This window comes from Numenius arquata, chromosome 16, assembly GCF_964106895.1.
Source record: "Numenius arquata chromosome 16, bNumArq3.hap1.1, whole genome shotgun sequence".
Lineage (NCBI taxonomy): Eukaryota > Metazoa > Chordata > Aves > Charadriiformes > Scolopacidae > Numenius > Numenius arquata.
Window position 1 is genome coordinate 10716571 of NC_133591.1, and position 17612 is coordinate 10734182.

At 39.1% G+C, this 17612-nt stretch overlaps 1 protein-coding gene across 1 annotated transcript in view; it reads left to right on the top strand.

Annotated features, from left to right (window-relative positions):
* The window catches only part of CABIN1 (calcineurin binding protein 1), a 116921-nt gene extending 99536 nt beyond the window's left edge, over nt 1-17385 (top strand). Inside the window, exons 33-36 of the mRNA XM_074159794.1 lie at nt 1195-1486; nt 13286-13450; nt 15267-15493; nt 15993-17385. Of these exons, the coding sequence (XP_074015895.1) occupies nt 1195-1486; nt 13286-13450; nt 15267-15493; nt 15993-16136 (828 nt within the window). The 3' untranslated portion in view covers nt 16137-17385. The remainder of the gene's footprint in view (nt 1-1194; nt 1487-13285; nt 13451-15266; nt 15494-15992) is intronic.
* Nucleotides 17386-17612: the final 227 nt, after the last annotated feature.

Consider the following 17612-nt stretch of genomic DNA (forward strand, 5'->3'; position numbering starts at 1 on the left):
TTAATCAAGTTCAGGAACTTTAAAAATACATTCCACCAATTATTTAAAAAAAAAAGTACTTGCATGCTTTCCACCTTTGAATTTTAAATATGTATTTTCTCCAGCTAAAACTTACTCTGTTCTCCGAGTGAAATTCTGCTGACTTTTCTGGCATTGTAATAAATCTTTGGTTATCTAGGACATTAGGGCCCAATTTGATTTTACATTTGACAGCAGAACTCTTTATTTCTATTTCCAACACTCATACTCTATCATCATGGTTAAAATGAGTTTTTCTTCATGGTAGAGGTATGAGGGGTAGAGTTAGGAGACAGACAATTAAACAGTTGAGGATTCCATTCAGCCATATCTTTTACGGTCCAGTAAGTCTCCATTAAATGGAGACTGTAAAGAGCATGAAATAAATGCATTCTGTGGCCTCACAGGCAAGAATACTTTATGTGATTGCTGATAAAAATTGTAGAGAAGATACTCGTTTTATGGGTACTTTTGTTCCCTTCTTTGGTGAATTTATGTCACCCTTCTACCTTCTGTCTATATAATTAACGACTCTGCATTAAATTCTTAACTCTGGCTTTGGAGAAAAGTGTTGCTCTTAGTGCCACAGTTCCTTCTGCAAAGGCAACAGTCTTCTAGAGCATTGTTCCAAGTGGGACACCAATGTTACACAGTTCTGCAGTTATTGGAAATGTATAATTTGGGGTTAGGCTGATCACTTACTTTGCAAGTAAATACATTTTTCTGCTTTCTCTGTTTCTTCTCACATCGTTCACTAAGACAAATTTCTTTTAATAATTTGAAAATTCTCTTAAAGCACTGTTCAGGTCAAGGGGTTTTCAACATATTTTTAAATGAAAGAAACGTGTCTGTTCATGAGAGTTTGTAATTCATGCTTAATGGAGTTCAGAAATGTATGTTTTGTTGTGAGGGATTTGTTAAATAAAGCATTGTAAATGTGAATATGAATAAATATTCAAGTGCTAGTTTGATAGACTGTAAAAAACAGAAAAATAATCTGTAAAGGAGAAACATTTCTTTATAATAGTGATTGATTTTTATATTTGCTTTAGAGACAGTGTTTTCTGTTTACAAAAGTTGTACTGCCTGCAGTTGTCACTGAAGCAGGTAGCATACGCAGAATTACTGGCATGTATTTTCTCACTGTCTCTGCCTGCCCTTTTTTGTTTTACTTAGTCCACAGGAGAAACACCCACAACCCCAAAGCATACAAAGGACACCAGAGAGAGCTTCTTCCCAGTAACACCAGCCACACTGCATCCTACCCCAGTGAATCCAGACACTGTGACTCCTGAAAATCTCCTGAGATTGAACGATCTGCATTCCAAGTCCAAACCAGCCTCTTCCTCTTCATCCTCCTCCTCCTCAGCGTCTTCAGTACCTCCATCCCAGGAGTCCCAGAGGGACACTGAGCATCTCCGGAGTCAAAATGCAGAGACTGCTCCCAGCATGAGTGATCTTGCACATGGTAAGTGTCAGGGAGACAGAACATTTTGGCCCTCTCTGATCATTTTGTCAAGGCCATGTGGTGAGTCAGTGCCTGAGTTCTGATTCTGGTCCATTTTCTGATCACTAGACTGCACTCAAAAGGCTACTCAAACACAGATTTTGTCTTGGTCCTGAATTGGGCACATCTACATAGTTAATACATATTTTAATTACTAGGATAGATTAAAAGAGTGACCACTGTCTACGTAACTTGCATGTGAAATCGTGGAATAACAGCCTAAAAATAGTCGTATGTTTTAAATAGAGAATTTAAGTCTCCAGTAGCATAAAAACATTTGGTTTATTTTCTTCAAAGAGATAAGGATCAAGTTCTTTAAAATACCTTAAATCTTTAAAAAAGTTAGCAGTGATTGCAATTGAAATGAACTGGTGGACAGCCTACATCTGACTTGCAAGTGTCTAATTAACATAATAAGATGCTTAGCTATCACTGCCCTGTATATGTGTGTGGAGATACGTAACACTGTGAAAATGCCAAGCTTCTACATGGTTCATAAAGTTAGTGTATCATCACTATTATTTTTCGCATTTGAGAAAAAAAGCATCTGGCAGGACTGGAATGTTGGGAATATATTATTTGTAGCCCTAGTATGGTTCTCTGCACGGTTAGAGTACAGAAAAGGATTGAAGAAACAGAACAAATGTTACTTATTCTGTCACATGGTTGTGTGATTTGTTTAGGACTTTGCTGTGTACTTGCTTGTGTACAGTTTGTCTAGATGAGGAAAGAATTAAAATTAAATGAGAATGTTGTCTTTTTGTTAACTGCTGTCATGGCAGGCTGGCTGGTTAGCAGAAGTCAAAATCACCGTGCAAGGCAGTACTGATCTGCTTTGGGGAATGAAGTAAGATTAGACCCAATCTCACACTTGTCTTGGGTGCCCAAAAGAGATGGTTGTGCATCTTTGTGGGACACTGCTCGTGTTAAGGTGGCAGAGCAGCTGCCACAGCCTGTGCTCGCTTCCGGTCTTAGCAGGATCACTGTCTGAAAAAGCATCTGCTGCTGCTTTTTCTCACTCCGTCTATTCACAAGCTTGGGTCCTAACACTGCTCACAAAATGCCGTAGACAAATTCCTGAGAGCCCAGATAAAATTATGAATGGACCATATACATAGAGGCATTGTGAAAACTGACAGATGAGGTTACAGTGAAAATAGTGCCCAGATTTGCAAGACTTGATGGTGGATAGTATTAAATAATGATGAAGAGACTCTGATCTAGTCTGGATATTGTGTTAATCTGGTGTTGTGACTTTCTAAATTTTGATCTGTATACTTCTGGTATTTAATTTCTTTCCACGTGTAATCAGCCTTGGCATCTGAAAGCTCATAATCTTCTGAATTCATCAGCAACAAAGAGCAAATTGCTAATCTCTGAGTACAGGACAAAATTGAAATTTAACATGCAATATTTGCAGTCGCATTATCATAATCTAATTTTCCTTTTTCACAAGTCCAGGGAGAGACTGTCTTGGGAGGGGAAGAAAGGAAAGGGGAATGATAAGGAAGGAATGGCTTAGTCCGTGTGTAAACCATGTTTGTTATTGTCCTTATGAAGTTAAAGAATGGAGTTGCATGGTGTCATAGGGTATCTTGGCAGGCTTATTCAACAGGGAGTAATTCAGGTTGGTGCGTAGACAACAAGGGAGAAAAAAAATGAATCCTCTGTAAAGTTGCTGTACACTTACTAAGGAGCCTGGTAGGAATGACAATACAGATAACAACTCACACATTCTTTTGGTTTTCAAACAAAACTCACGGGTATTTCTGACGTGCTTTCCTCTCTGCAATTTCCCAGGCCATGTTGCAGTGATTGGAACGTTTATTTTAATCTTTTGAATTCCTAGGCTTTGTTAGGGTTGTAAAGTTATATATTGTTCTTTCTTCTTTCATGCTTTCTGTACATCATCTTGGTTGAGGGAGATGGAAGGGTTAGCTGCCAGAATTACACCCCTGAAACTACGTCTGAAGATCAAGAGGCTCTCTCTGCAGAGCTCTCATTCCAGTGCTGAATGCATGCGTTGTACCTGGCTTTCTGGCTCTCAGACCTACCTGACAGGTCATTTCTCTAGCTGAGAGAGACACCAATTACTGCTGTGTCTTCTCTTTTTCTTTTCTTTTTAATTCTCCTACCTCTGCATCCACCTCCTCTAAAAAGAACTATTTATAATTCTGTTATAACCCTTTTTCATCTGCCTCCCATTAGCTCTGTTTCTGTAAAAACTCCTCCCATTTTTAGAGTAATCTGTTTTCATCTTTTTTGTTTCTTGTCACTTCTTCCTGTATCTATTTGTTCATGTGAAAGTATTCCACATCAGAGAGTATTAGCTGCTATCATTTTCTGTGATTTCCCCCAGAAAAAGGAATGGCTTTCCAAGCAATGTTGATGCTCTGCCACTCATTTCTTAGGTAGAGATTTTAGCGAGATTCTGTCTAGTACCTGATACCTGGTACAGAATAAAACATGATGAAGTCCAGCAGTGAAGTGATGATAGTGGTAGTTTCAGCATGAGAGCTCCCTACATTTAGGCGTAAATGTATGTGGGACTATTAGCCTTTCTGGCTTAGCCTCAAATTTTCTCTGGGGAAACTAAAATAGGACAATTAAGATAAACCCTCTCCATCCTGTCACACTGTTCCAGTATTACGCTGTTCTAAATTGCTGAAAAATATTGACATTTTCTTCTTCTTTGCTGTCCTTATTCTAATAATGATTCTTAGAAGGAATGGACAGGAAAGCATTCACATCTGAGTTTTGATACCAAGAAAAGGTTTTTATACTTGGAATTATTTAAAGTTATGTGTTTTACTTAAAGCCAGATATTTACCAATTTGGAATATATAATCAGAGTAGAAGAGTAATGTCCCGTCCCCCCAGTTAAATTTATGTCCATTTGAGGCCTAAGCATTTCAATATAAAGCCAAGAAGGTCATGATATAGCTGTCCAAACTTCAGAGCTAAGGACGACAATAAGAATTGTGTCCCTTTCCTGTGCAGGGAAGTTGCACTCCAGAAGCCATGTGAATATCCTGTTATAATTTCAGATATTTGTTACTTAGGCACAACAGGGCAGGTAGAGGTGTGAATGCATATTAACCTGTAGAACTTCTAGACTTTCAGAAGCACAACAAATAAATACAAGTGAGGACAGTTGTGTGGAAAGGGAAGTAGCACTATTGTAACAGTGAACAATGAGGCTAAATTGTTTCATTGTGTGTGCAGGCAGCAGCAGACTCCCCAAAAGAGAGATGCTCAAAATAAAAGAGTGTTTTGAAGTGCTAAGTCCTAAGAGTTCAGTAATGATGTTGTAATATGGCAGTTCATCTTGTAGGCTTTTAACTCTCTGTCAGTCATAAGAGTACTTCTAGGTGTAAAAGAGCATCTTTGACCATAAGTCTGTGGCTTAGTTTATTTTAACAACTGATACATGACCTTAGGTTGATACTGAGTTCTCAGAAGACTGAGGCAATTTACGTAAGGGAGAAGGAAATACTGCCAAGAATGTCAGCTCTATAATTTTGCATTGACCACATCTGTCTTTGTATTAAAGCAGTGCATGGCACAAGGGTTCACCTTGGTTCCTCACAGTTTCCAGATATCCAGACATCAGTGGACATCCACAATCCCTGTTTCTAACTGAGTGAAATAATAGAGATTGTAGGTTGTCATCTTCACTTGAGTTTAGCCACATACTGATCTCAGTGTCTTCTGAGCTTGCTTGTCATAAATTTCTAAAGACAAAACACAGACTTAAGAGCCTGTAATTCAATGTGCTGAAAACTTCCTGCTTAACACAAAATGCCCGAAGTATTTGGCCTTGTTGGCCCTGCCTTATTTTAACCATGGATTTCAATTCAAACTTTCAAGTACTTTTTAAACGGCAGGAAGTAGTAACATTCAACCCTCTTAATTGCAATCAGTGTCTTACCTGGTTTTTGTGCTGAATTTAAAATTGTGCTTTAGAGCACAGAGTTGCTCTCAACAGATGGTTCAAAAAAAAAGCTGAAACACAGAAAAAGTTAGGCTGGTCAAGGAGCTGTCGCCTTATGTGAACCTTCTTCATATTGCAGTTACCTGGCATGAGGGTTCTTTCTAAAACACACGTTATAAAATTATAGAATGTTTTGGGTTGGAAGGGACCTTAAGATCATTTAGTTCCAACTCCCCCTGCTTGCAGGTACACTTTCCATTAGACAGGTTACTCAAAGCCCCATCCAGCCTGGCCTTGAACACCTCCAGGGATGGGGAATCCACAGTTTCTCTGGGCAACCTGGGCCAGTGTCTCACAACAGTACTGTCTCTGACAGTAAAGAATTTCTTCCTAATCTAAACATATACTCTTGCAGTTTAAAACTATTATCCCTCATCCTATCACTACACTCCCTGATAAAGAGTCCCTCCCCATCTTTCCTGTAGGTCCCCTTTAAGTGCTGGAAGGCTACTATAAGGTCTCTCTGGAGTCCTCCCTTCTCCACACTGAACAACCCCAGCCTGTCCTCATAGGAGAAGTGCTCCATACCTGGCTTTAAAAACTCTTTAAATACTCGTAACCCTACGCCTGTTGTACCATCCAGGGTAGCAGCTCCCATCCACCTGTTAGTGACTGCAGAGTCACTCACAGACCAGCCAGGCTGCCTTCAGCTGGCTCTGCATTGGCGCTCTCTGATCTCTTGCTGCTTCAGTATCCTTGGCATTGGTGTTCTCACTTCCCCTTGACTGGTCCTTGCTTTTCATGAAGCTGTTTTTTTGTCACAATGGGTGCACTCTGAAAACAACTTCACTGCTGAATGTCAGCAGGGGGGTTCCTGTTTGTGAATGACTTCTTAATTCCTTTTTGCCTTGTGCTCAGACAGTACCAGTCAGTTGTGTTTTTTCTTCTTCCCCTTGGAAGTCCGCTGATTTGCTTTGCTATCACAATAAATTCATTCCAGAAGAGTTTTTCAGTACACTTAATGTCTATTTCTCATCTTTACCCTTCAAATTTCTTAAGTTTCATTTATTCAATCCAACGCTGCGCAGAAAATCCCTTGAAATTAAAACTGTCGTTGTTTTTACGTACCCGTGTTAGATCAGTAAGAACAAATAAGACAGGAGTAGCAGCTTCCCAGCTGTGGCCTGTGAGGTGATGGTATGTAGCTAGGGGTTTGGTGCAGTCTGGCCAGGTCTGTGGTCCAGGAGGCTCTCTGGCCCCTCAGGTCCCCCTGAAAATCCTGGGGACTCACTGGCCTCTGAACATCTTAAACTAACAGAACACATTTTCCGGAGACCTTTTGTAAAAGAACATGGTAATGATGCTATTTTGTTACAGTATGTTTTAGTTTCACTGGTTTTGATTACTGCTAGCAGCATAAAATTTACATATATTCCTGCACAAATGAAGACTGAAGAGAGATCTAGTTGTAAGCCCACTGCACACGTATTACGTGACTTAGAAACTTCTTGGAAAATCGTGGGGTGTCATATTCTTTTAAGAGATTTTTCTGACAGCTGCTTTAGCTAATTTGCATTGTGCTTAGCTGGCTGTCAGGCCAAAGAAGGATGAAACACTGAAGGCAAGGTCTTACGCCTTTCATTAGATAACGAGTACATAAAATTTGGAAGCAGTAGATTGCAAATGAGTGACTGTTACTATCCACAGGTGCTACTATGTGATGTGCTCCAAGTGATGTGTGCTTGCTGAGTCACATACTAAAACACTAAATATCAATTAGCTGTGTTTTTATAATGCCATTTGAAAGTTCATGTAGTTGAATATCAAACTGTTGTCTTTTTCATCTAGGCCCATCTTTTTTTTTAATTGAAGCTTTGTTTTGTTTTAAAAAGAGAGAGAGGAAGATAGTAGGGCTTTTCTTTACCAACATGCACGCCAGATTTCTGCACCTCTAGGAGACTTGGTAGTGGCAAGAAATGTTTTTGGAAACGGGAACTCCACTGTCTCTGCTGTTAGACTGGCCCCAGTGTGGCTGTTACAGGCACCTGGGAGCTTGGGAATTAGTATGGGCCAGGGATTATTGCCCGTCAGCACTTTCAGATCAGCCACCTGGTTTAAGTTTTAATCGCCTTAATGTTGTTCTGTGACAGCTGATCTCGGCCTTAGGAAGCATTTTGGGGTATGTCTCATATAATTGTACAGTAAACTCTGTGTTCAGGACCCTAGCGATAAATATAGCAATATGCCATGCTATTACAGTGCCAACTTCTGTTCACCAGACTGCTTGAATATCTTTCATTTCAGAGGGCTATAGAACTTGTGTTCTGCAGCTTTTCGCCTCCAAAATTACTCTGATGCTTAATTTTTAACACATGGCTTTGTGTGTCAGCTTTTAATGTAATTTCCTGAATTTGGCATTTCAAGTCAAATACTTCATTTCTAGAGCTATGACTTGGTAGTGGCTTTTTAGAAATAAATTTCATGGCAGGATATTTGGAATTAATTTAGAGAATGAAAATGCATAAGGAAAGGCTACCAAGTATACCTACCACATCCTGTGATGAAGTAAGTAAATCTCACTGCCTGCTGTGGTGTGGTACCTCACGGCAGATGCAGTTTGAGGGGTGATGCCCCTGTTATTTCTGTAGGTCTATATCCTTAACCAAACTGCGTTCATCTGAACCAACCTGGGTTCCAGTGCAGTCTTTCCATTGACTTAGTAGCACAGTGTATGAGGAAACTCTGAGCTCCTTCAAATTCAAGCTTTCCATGGCCTTTGCAACTTCTCTATGGGGAAAAAAAGCTGTATTAATTCCCAGCATACTGGAGGGTGAGGCAGATGGAATACAGAGAATTGTTTTCACATTAGCACTATTCTTTGGAAATGTGGTAAGATATTTACTCCACTGTCAGGGAGCCAGGGATCAGACGCAGTTCCATCACCAGGAAAAAAAAATATCTACCTTATAAATGAGTAGCAGTCAGTTCTGTGAATAATTGCATGTGCAATGGGTGGACATTAAAATACAAAGTAAACCAGTTGTTACTGGGACTGTTAAAATAAGTATTTCCTAGTGTCTGTAGGCACACAGAATTCAGTCCTTACTCTTTTGAAGTGGTTGAAAGGCAAGCTAGTACAGATTTGCTAAATTGTGGTAATGTATTTTCAGGTTTTTTTATCTTGACACACAGAAATGCTGGGGAAGGTGTTTTTCAGAGGGGTGAAGGCAAGTGGTGCAAGTGCATTATTTAAGCACTTGAAGCCGTTATCTGTTCATTTCTCCAAATGTTTGCTTTTGAAACCATGTTAGTATTCTGTCCTGGAGTTCAAAGCTCAGCTCCTTCCTTTTTCGTATAATGAAATGATGTTTTGTGTATGCACTGTAAGTTGCTTGTATCCTGTAACATCTGTGCTATAATACTTCAAACTGCTTCCGTCGGAAACTGGAAAACATTTTTTTCCAGATGCTAGTCACATTTTCTGGGCTTGTCTTTCAGTTGTCATGTAATAGATTTAGTGCATGACTTAAAGGATTTTTTTGAAATTCCACATAAAATGTTTTATAACACTGTAATGTTAATGTCTCTTATACCTGACGGCATGACACAATGCAATGATTTTGTACGGTGTGATGCAGAGACCAGAGCAGCTGTTTACTGGTTACAGTACTACTGCTTTTAAACTTTCTCCACATCTGCAAATTGCCAAGTGAATATTTTTTATGGTGTTATTTTTCATTTTATACACATCAGAATAGCAAAGTAAATTGTCTCAAGTATAAAAATGGTTTCAGGAGTTGTATATTCTATGTGTTTATAGTGTGAGGATATATGTATATAGTGTGTTCTCTGTATAAAGAGAGACCGAGAGAGAGAATATTAACTGTGATGAAGTCATGAACCCAGGCGCCCGCTATAGGCATCTGCAAACACTGGTTACCCTGGCAACAAGTGGAAAGAGGTTGGAGAGGAAAGCTGGAGTAGGTTGTTGCATTGAATTGTTTTCAGCTTGTTTCTTCCTCACTAAAGCAGGGAGATGTTGAAAGGTATGATGTCCCTCTTTCTATGTGTCTACTATTTTATATGTATTTAGACAGTTGTTGGGAAAGGGAAGGCTAAAAGAAATACTTGTAATTCAGCTTAATTGGAGATGAACTTTTCAATATAAGTAATAATATGCATTGCAAATTTGTGGGGTTTTTTTACGTGCTTAGTTTTTATGTGTTGTGTTGTAAGGTGAGAGTGCTAAATGGATCTCCAGAGTACAATACCTGTCCCATCTTCAGCCTGGAGACAAGTGACTGTTGCATATTACGTCTTCAGAAACTGCGTTTGTTTTAAACTGGGTTTGTAGAGCTAATGTTTGAAAACCTGCCAGGACAGTATAAGAACTGGGTATTACCAAAAGATTTTTTAACTGATATTAAGTCTGAGCTTCTGAACACCTTCAGAATGTGCTGTACTTATATTCTTGTGCTCTTGCACTTGTGCAGAATATTGTGGCTCATGAGTTAGTGGAGTCTTTACCTCCCTGGGGAAAGTTTTTATTAGAAAAACTAGGACATTATGTTCAGGGCTATAACAGCGTCTTCCACAAGACAAATATCAAGATATTCTCTTCAGAAATCTGTTTTAGACAAATAATAGGAGATCCAACTGTGTGTTTCTTCTTGATTATCCTTCTCTCTTTTGCCTTTTTTTCTGTAATGAAAAGAGATATAATAAATATCTGTGCACTATATTAAAGTAGAAATAGTATAAATAATGATATATACACCTGAAACAACCAATTCTTGTTATTTTCAAGAATTAAAAACATTTTGTTCATTAACTTTATTTTTAACTTAGTCATCAGGGTGGCATTATTTCTATTACCAAAAAAAAAAAAAATTTAAAAGTGCACAGTCCTAAAATAATAAAGTGTAGGACCCAATCAGGGGTTAGAATTCAGTCACTGTGTATTTAACACCTCTGACAGCAAGGGATTGATTAACAGACAGTGGTTCTTGATTTCTTATGTACTGAAAGACACAGCCTAATAGAATATTAACAAGTGTTGTTTCCAGAAGTGCAGTGATAGAAATACACGCTTAGCGTGCCAGGCTCCTGCCCTTTCATTTCCATTCACTTCTACACGAAAAAAGGCTGACACACAATTTTATTCAAATTAAATCTTATTTTACTACACTATAAAACTGGATCTACAAAACTAACAAAACCAAATATGATGTGTAGGATGGAGATGCTTATGAGTATGATGATTGCTCATAAAAGAATGTGGACCCATAGCAGTCTTGTAGCAAAAAGCAAAGCTCAAAAGAGCTTGTGTCAGTGGAGCATAATTTTGTTAAAATAAAGCACAGCAAATCAGCTTAAGCAATGATATATCTTATAAATAAACAAAGATTATAATCAGCATAAGAGGTAGAGTTTTGTCATTAAACAATAATGCAAATCAAAGCTCTTATTCTGAATGGTGAACTAATAAGTCCCTAATGTAATTTAGCAGTTGAGTGCATACAAAACTGTTCTCAGCTAGCAGTATAGTTGAGGCTGTAGGATTTGCAGTTTATTTGTATATAGTATTGTGTCTGCTAAATTAATTACTGTTTTTGTATTCTTGGTAAATAAGTGGATAAGAAAGATTCAGTTAGTACTTACCTTAGATACTTAAGACTGAGTCTGAAGTGTTGGAGCAAGTTAGAAAGGAGTTGCCTTCTTAGCTGTCTTGTAGGATAATCTTCTGAAATCATCATTTTCAGTTCGCTTTTCTTCAAATCTTGATGTAATGTTTCATTTTGTCTTTTGATCAAGTGTCTTGTAGCCATTTCAGTGTGGGAGTCTTCTGGGTTTAGACTACAGCTTATCATCAGACGCTAGCGGTGTAACGGGATATGTGTATATTGGCTTCAGGCCACTTTAGGGCTGATCCTTCTTCATACAGTCTCTTGTACGTTGTCAGCGTGTGGTTAAATTGTACGTGTAGCTGGTATAAAGGGCAGGCAAATACAGAAAATGATCATTTAGCTGCTTCTTAAACAGGGAAACTATGAGTTACGATTTTCCTAGTCAAGATTCCTGTAGTTAAGTACTTCCTTCTGTGTTGTTTTTAAGCTGTTTGGTTCTATTAATACATGTATAGATGCAGCTATTATTTTCCTACTTCCAATGTCGTATTTTGAAGTATCCATAGAGAAATGTGCAAGAGAGTGCTGAGAATGAGAACTACATTCTTCTGCGTTAGACCTTTCCATTTTGTGCTTGATAGTGAGTGGAACATCACAGAACAGAAGCTGCCTGTGATTTGTGCTGTAGTGTGTGACCTTTCCTTTTCGGGAACTATTGGAGAATTCTTTACAAGCAAACTCATTTATCCTAGGGTTTATATTGGCTGTCAGCTACAAGTTTAGATGATGGGTTCTTTTCTTTACCAATGAAAATTAGTGGATGAAAGAACTTAGGCCCTGCTTTGGGGGCCTAAAGCCTTTTTTTTTTGTACAAATTATTCAAGAACCCTAGAGAAATATAATTAATTTAAAAAGTTGCATCTTTCAAACTGCATGGATCTGACTTTTACCAAGCTGTTCGGCTGTAATGTTGTCTTAAGCATTTTCTGCAAGGGGAAGTCTTGTACGGGAGAATATTACCATGGTAAATTCCAAGTTCTTATCTATATTGGTGAAGATGGAGAAGTGTTTTCAACACTTGAGGGGGTGGGAGTATGTTTCCAATGAGGAAAAGTTGAAATATATATTCCTTTTTAAGACATTATACTGCCAAAATCCTAAATTAATTTAGAGCATGGACATATAAAGAATTTTAGAGCAAGTTAGACTGGGAACATACATTGCATCTGCTGGCCTGTTATAGCTGCCTGTGCACGCCTTAGCCTGTGTAAATATAAGGTGATTCAGATTAGACTAGACAGCCCTTTGTTTTTGAGGGATATCTTCATTTTTATCAGAAAATAAGAGCTTGTTTGCGCATCCATAGCCTTGAAAAGCTTGCTGCTGCTTCAGTCTGCCCTTCCCAGAAAGGGCACCAGTAACTCTCAGTAGTTCAGTGAAAATGACTCCTGTTATGTACAGCATGCAGCTCAATGGGTAAGAGAACTGATTTAACACTGCATTAATTTAAAAGCAGATACAGCTGGTTACATAATAAGGAGATTGTACACACACATCCATGGATTCTGAGTTACAAGCATCCCAAGTTCTGGAACAGCAGAAGGTGGAAATTTTAGACTAATGTATTTATGGAGGCACAGTGGACATATCAGGGAAAAGTGCGCATTTAGTATAACTTGATATTGGTTTCATAAAAAACAGATTTGGCCCTGTTACTGGAGTTCAGAGTAATTAATCTTACTTACCACTAAGCTGCACTTCAGTGTAGCATGTACCTGTGGTTGCAGGTCAGAGAGGGGACCCATCAGTCACGGCTGTCTCACGTTAAGGGTGATGGATTTTGCTGTGTGTGTGTGGCAGATGTTTCAACCCTCACATCTCCAAAGGACAAAAGTCAGTGGCATGTGTTTTTCTTGCAGATGTGCAGAGATAACAAAATGTCATAGACAAGAATTTTTCTTTCGCTTTTTAAGTGACGTTTGCTTTGTTTTAAGAGTTGGAATTGATGGCACCAAGTATGAAAAAGCTGGTATTGCCATCTTAGCTTGCCAATATTTAATTTCGGTCATATTACGGTTTAGAAACAGAGCAAGGGTTAAAAAAAAAAAATCTACCAGTTGGTTACACAGCAAACGGATTGAGGCTTAGGAGAGAGATCAGGATGTCTCTTAATCTGTTAATTATATTTCATTACTAAAGAGGAAGAAGAGCTTGAAGTGCCTTTGGAGGGGCTTGGATTTCAGCAGCAGGAGTCACGGCTTTGTCAGCAGATGAAAATGGCTACTGTTGCACCATCGCCAGAGCCTGTTTGCTGGCAAGTGGAGTCGGTGACCAGCACAAATTCAGGACATGTTTGTACCCAAGGTAGGAGCTTTCTGTGCTTCAAAGAATTCTGAAAATGAGTGATTAGCTGCTGATCAGTCTGTAGGGGTTGATTGATTGATAGGATAGTTGTGATTCATATTCCTCAGTTTCTCTGCCTGCCTTCCAGTCAAGTATTCCAGAGTTTAGAGGCATTCCTGGCAGTGTCCCAGCTTCCTGGGAAACTGCCTTGTCGTCCCTTAATGGTTATTCTTTTTGGTGCATGACTCACATGCTAAATACCACGGCAGCAAAGCCAAATAAAAAACCTTCCAGTACCAGACTATCATGTTATATAGTTTGTGCATCCTTTGAAGTAGATTTTTTCTTTTAATTGAAATCTTATATGGGGCCATATGACAACACTTTGGATTACACTATTGGAATATTTAGCAGAAGGAAACAATTTTGCACAAAAGCTGACTCAGTCTGCGTAAACATAAAAAACAACATTACAGCAGTTAATGCTTTCTATCCCTCCTCTGCCCTCTTCCCAAGAGAAGTAGGAGTTGGTGTTTTAATTGAAAAAATGCAAAACTTGGTATTTCAGGCGGGCATAATCTAGAGGCTCATGCTTGGGGGATCTCGTTTTTTGTTATTTGAGAGAGGCAGATTATCCTGTGTCTGATTACTGCAACATTTCTGGTACTCTCCTCTGAAATCATTGGCTGCCCATGGAGATGGGTCACTGATCTTGATGGAAAGCTGCGCCTCATCTGTTGTGGCAGTTCTTACATTCTTGTGTATAGTTGAGAACACACAATTCAATTTTACATCCCTTAGTAGTCAGTTCTACTGCTGGTTGTTTTTCAGGATAGCATCAGGAAGATGCATTTTATTTTGCTGTGCTTAAGTGGCCATGTCAGTTCCAGAAATCTGCAAGGGATGGATTTGACAAGACTAAAACTGGAAAAATGTCTATGAACACCCATCATTATTATCAGTCTGAGATACATGAATGAAAACGCTAGAGCCTAACTTTTAAAAAAAATTAGTTTTGACTCCATACGAAGCAGCATTATTAGTAAGAAATCTCTTTTAAGATATTTTCAGTTTTTAATGTGAAAGCATTGTCTTCTACTGGGTATCGTTATGTATATATTATTTTATTATGTGATAGTGCCCAGGGAAGGGCTGGATCCCTCTTTGCTTCATGAGATGAGCCCAGTCTGAGCAAGTTTGCATTGTAAAGACCACAAGCTGGGACACTTGGGAAGCACGTGGAAATAATGCAAGCTAGTGTGGGAGACAGGGGCACGAGCACACCGAGGAGGTTTTTATGGCAGGATTTGAAGAGAGTAATGAGGAAATTTTGACGAGTGTTACCATATATTTTTCTTAAATTGTTGAGGAGTTGCTATCTCAAGAATTAGACAGGCAATGCTATAGTGGAGGAACTTAAGACTCATAAGTAAAGCTAAGTAGCTTTATTTGTTGCATTACAGAATGGAGAGGCAGTTAGAGAATGCAAAGATAAGATGATTGTACCTGAAACAAGTGGGAAAATGGTGCCTGTAGTAGACTTCTAACTAGTTGTAGATGGGTCAGTGCTGCACTACCACTTGTTGTGCTTGGTCAGATTGAGTTTCTGCTGCCCAGTAAGGTTTGTTGTTTTTTTTTAATTATTACTGGTTTCCAGTTGTCATGATAGAATCTTGAGGCACTTTCTTCTTCTGTTTCTGAGCCTTAATTAAAGCAAGGTTTGAAGAAAGGCCTTTTGAGCCAGCCATATGTCTAACAATGAATTGTTCCCTCTTCCTTGACGTCTGAAATCCCAGATAGCTTCCTAACATGTTTTTTCTTACTATTCTCTGTTTAGCCTCCAGTTCCAAGCCTGAACTCAGCTCCAGTTCACAGACTTTGGGAAGTCAGCAGAACAAGACAGATGGCACCCGAGTAAAAACTCGCATTCTGCCCAACATGCCAAAGCTTTTCATACCTTCATCTGTCACCAAATTTCCACCTGAGATCACTGTCACTCCACCCACTCCCACCCTCCTTTCTCCAAAGGGCAGCATTTCAGAAGAGACCAAGCAAAAATTAAAGGTAATAAAAGGGAAACAGTAATTTGTTAGATTATTGTTTTTATCTTGATTCTCCCCTCAGTAAAATACTTGTATGAAAGGAGCAACAGTTCCTGTCCCCAATTCATAACCAGAGATAGAATAAGTAGTGGCAGAGGATGGTAGCTATTATCAGCAGAAGCCAGTTGTAAAGGACCAATGAAGTATTGGCCATGGGTGAAATCATAGCTATCCTCCTCCTTAACCCTTTTCTGAGGGAATTAGAAAGAATTACAAAAATGGGTGAGGAAGGTACTGGAGCCATTGCAATTCCTAGGTTAGTGGAAGCTACCAGCATAGTAAAGTTGGGGAAGCCTACTGGTAAATGTTATGTTGTTTCACATTAGGATGCCGTATCTTTTATAGAAGTAAGAGAGCTCTTGAATGTGAAGGAATAGCAACCAGGTGGCTTTTATCCCTGTGATCATGGGTTTATCCTGACTATTTAGCAATATATTCTCTCTCTCTCTTTTTGGGATCAGTCTGCTATTTTGTCTGCTCAGTCTGCAGCGAATGTAAAGAAGGAGAGCCTTTGTCAGCCAGCTTTGGAAATCTTAGAGACCTCAAGCCAGGAGTCCTCACTGGAAAGTGATACTGATGAAGATGATGACTACATGGACATATGAATGAATTCTGGCCATCATCAACACCAACCATATAACCATTCTTCTTGTTGCCAGCATCTATGGCAGTCGAAACATCTTCGTTGGCATTACGCTCCATTTAATCGGCATCATTGTGTTCTTCACTTTCATTACCTTTTGTTATCACCACTACCACTTGTATTGCCTTCAGAATCTTCGCCATTCTCCCCATCATGGTGCTTGACGGAAAGAATGATTGTCTACCAGGCAGTTAATTGATTTGGACCATGCTATCACCTTTAACTTCAGTAGATGCAAGGATGTTTTGATCTGCAATTCACATCTCTCTACTGTTCCTGCTTCTTCAAACCGGAGCCTTGGAAGTCACTCCAGTAGCTCTTTTCTGTAGCATTTTCTTCCTTTTAGTTGTCGTTTTGCATTTTCCTCACTAGTTAAGTTTTTCTCCCAGTAATTCAACAACCTAACGTCTGTCTAGCTATGCCACAAGTCCAACAGCTCCTTTTAAGGTGGATGGAGTAGGAAATATTTGCTGAGCTGGTAGAGGTTTTAATTGCATCTAGAAAGTCTGTGGCTTTGTTGCGGGGCAAGAAGGGTGAGCTGAGAGCGTGTCAGCTCCTTAGCACTGCTGGGTGCTTTGTTGGAATTTGACTCGGTGACAACAGGCAAAGAACCAACTTTTCCAGGGAGACAGAGAGGTTGGCCTCCTGTTTGTGCTCATTTCACACCAATGTATGAGGTCCAGCAAAAATTATCTACCTGAATGTTGGCTTAAAGAACTGATCTTTCCAGAATTGTCTTACAGTCCTTTCTCTTCTAATGCCTTGGACAAGCATTTTGAATTGGGGGCTAGATGATATTTTTATGGTGGTATTGAAAAAACTTGAAAGGTTTCAATACCATTTCAGTAATGTCTGTTTTTTACAGAATGACACGAAAAGGTGTTTTTTATCTATCTGCAGAGGGACTGCTCACAGTTATTTATATGAGAAAATAATGGTAACAAAGATCCTTTTTTTTTTTCTACTAAATGTTAACTTTGTAAAATAATGAATGCAAACCATGCAAAAAAAATATGTCACACTATATATACACACGCGTGCGCCCACACACATATATATGTGTATGTACATATATATATGTATGTATATGAAAAATGAAAATGCATACAGCTTGCAATGTCGGATTTCTTTGTGTTTGGGGGAGGTGGTTTTCTGTAAAATGCAGAGCTTTGTATAAACTTTTGGTTTTTTCTAATAAAGTTGAAATGTACTGTTGTCTCTGTTCGTCTGAGAGGGCAAGGTGCCACAGTTCTGGAAAAAGTAGTCCTCCTCCCTTCCTTTTCTTCCTTAGATAAGAAGGCAGCAGAGGAAGGGGATGGGGGGAAGCGTCTTCCTTTTCTGAAGACGGCCAGAGCTCTTTGGGTGGGTTTCGTCTTGTGTGACCCGGGACCCGTGTCAGCCAGTGTTGTCAAGATTGCCTGCAGCGGGTTCACTTCCC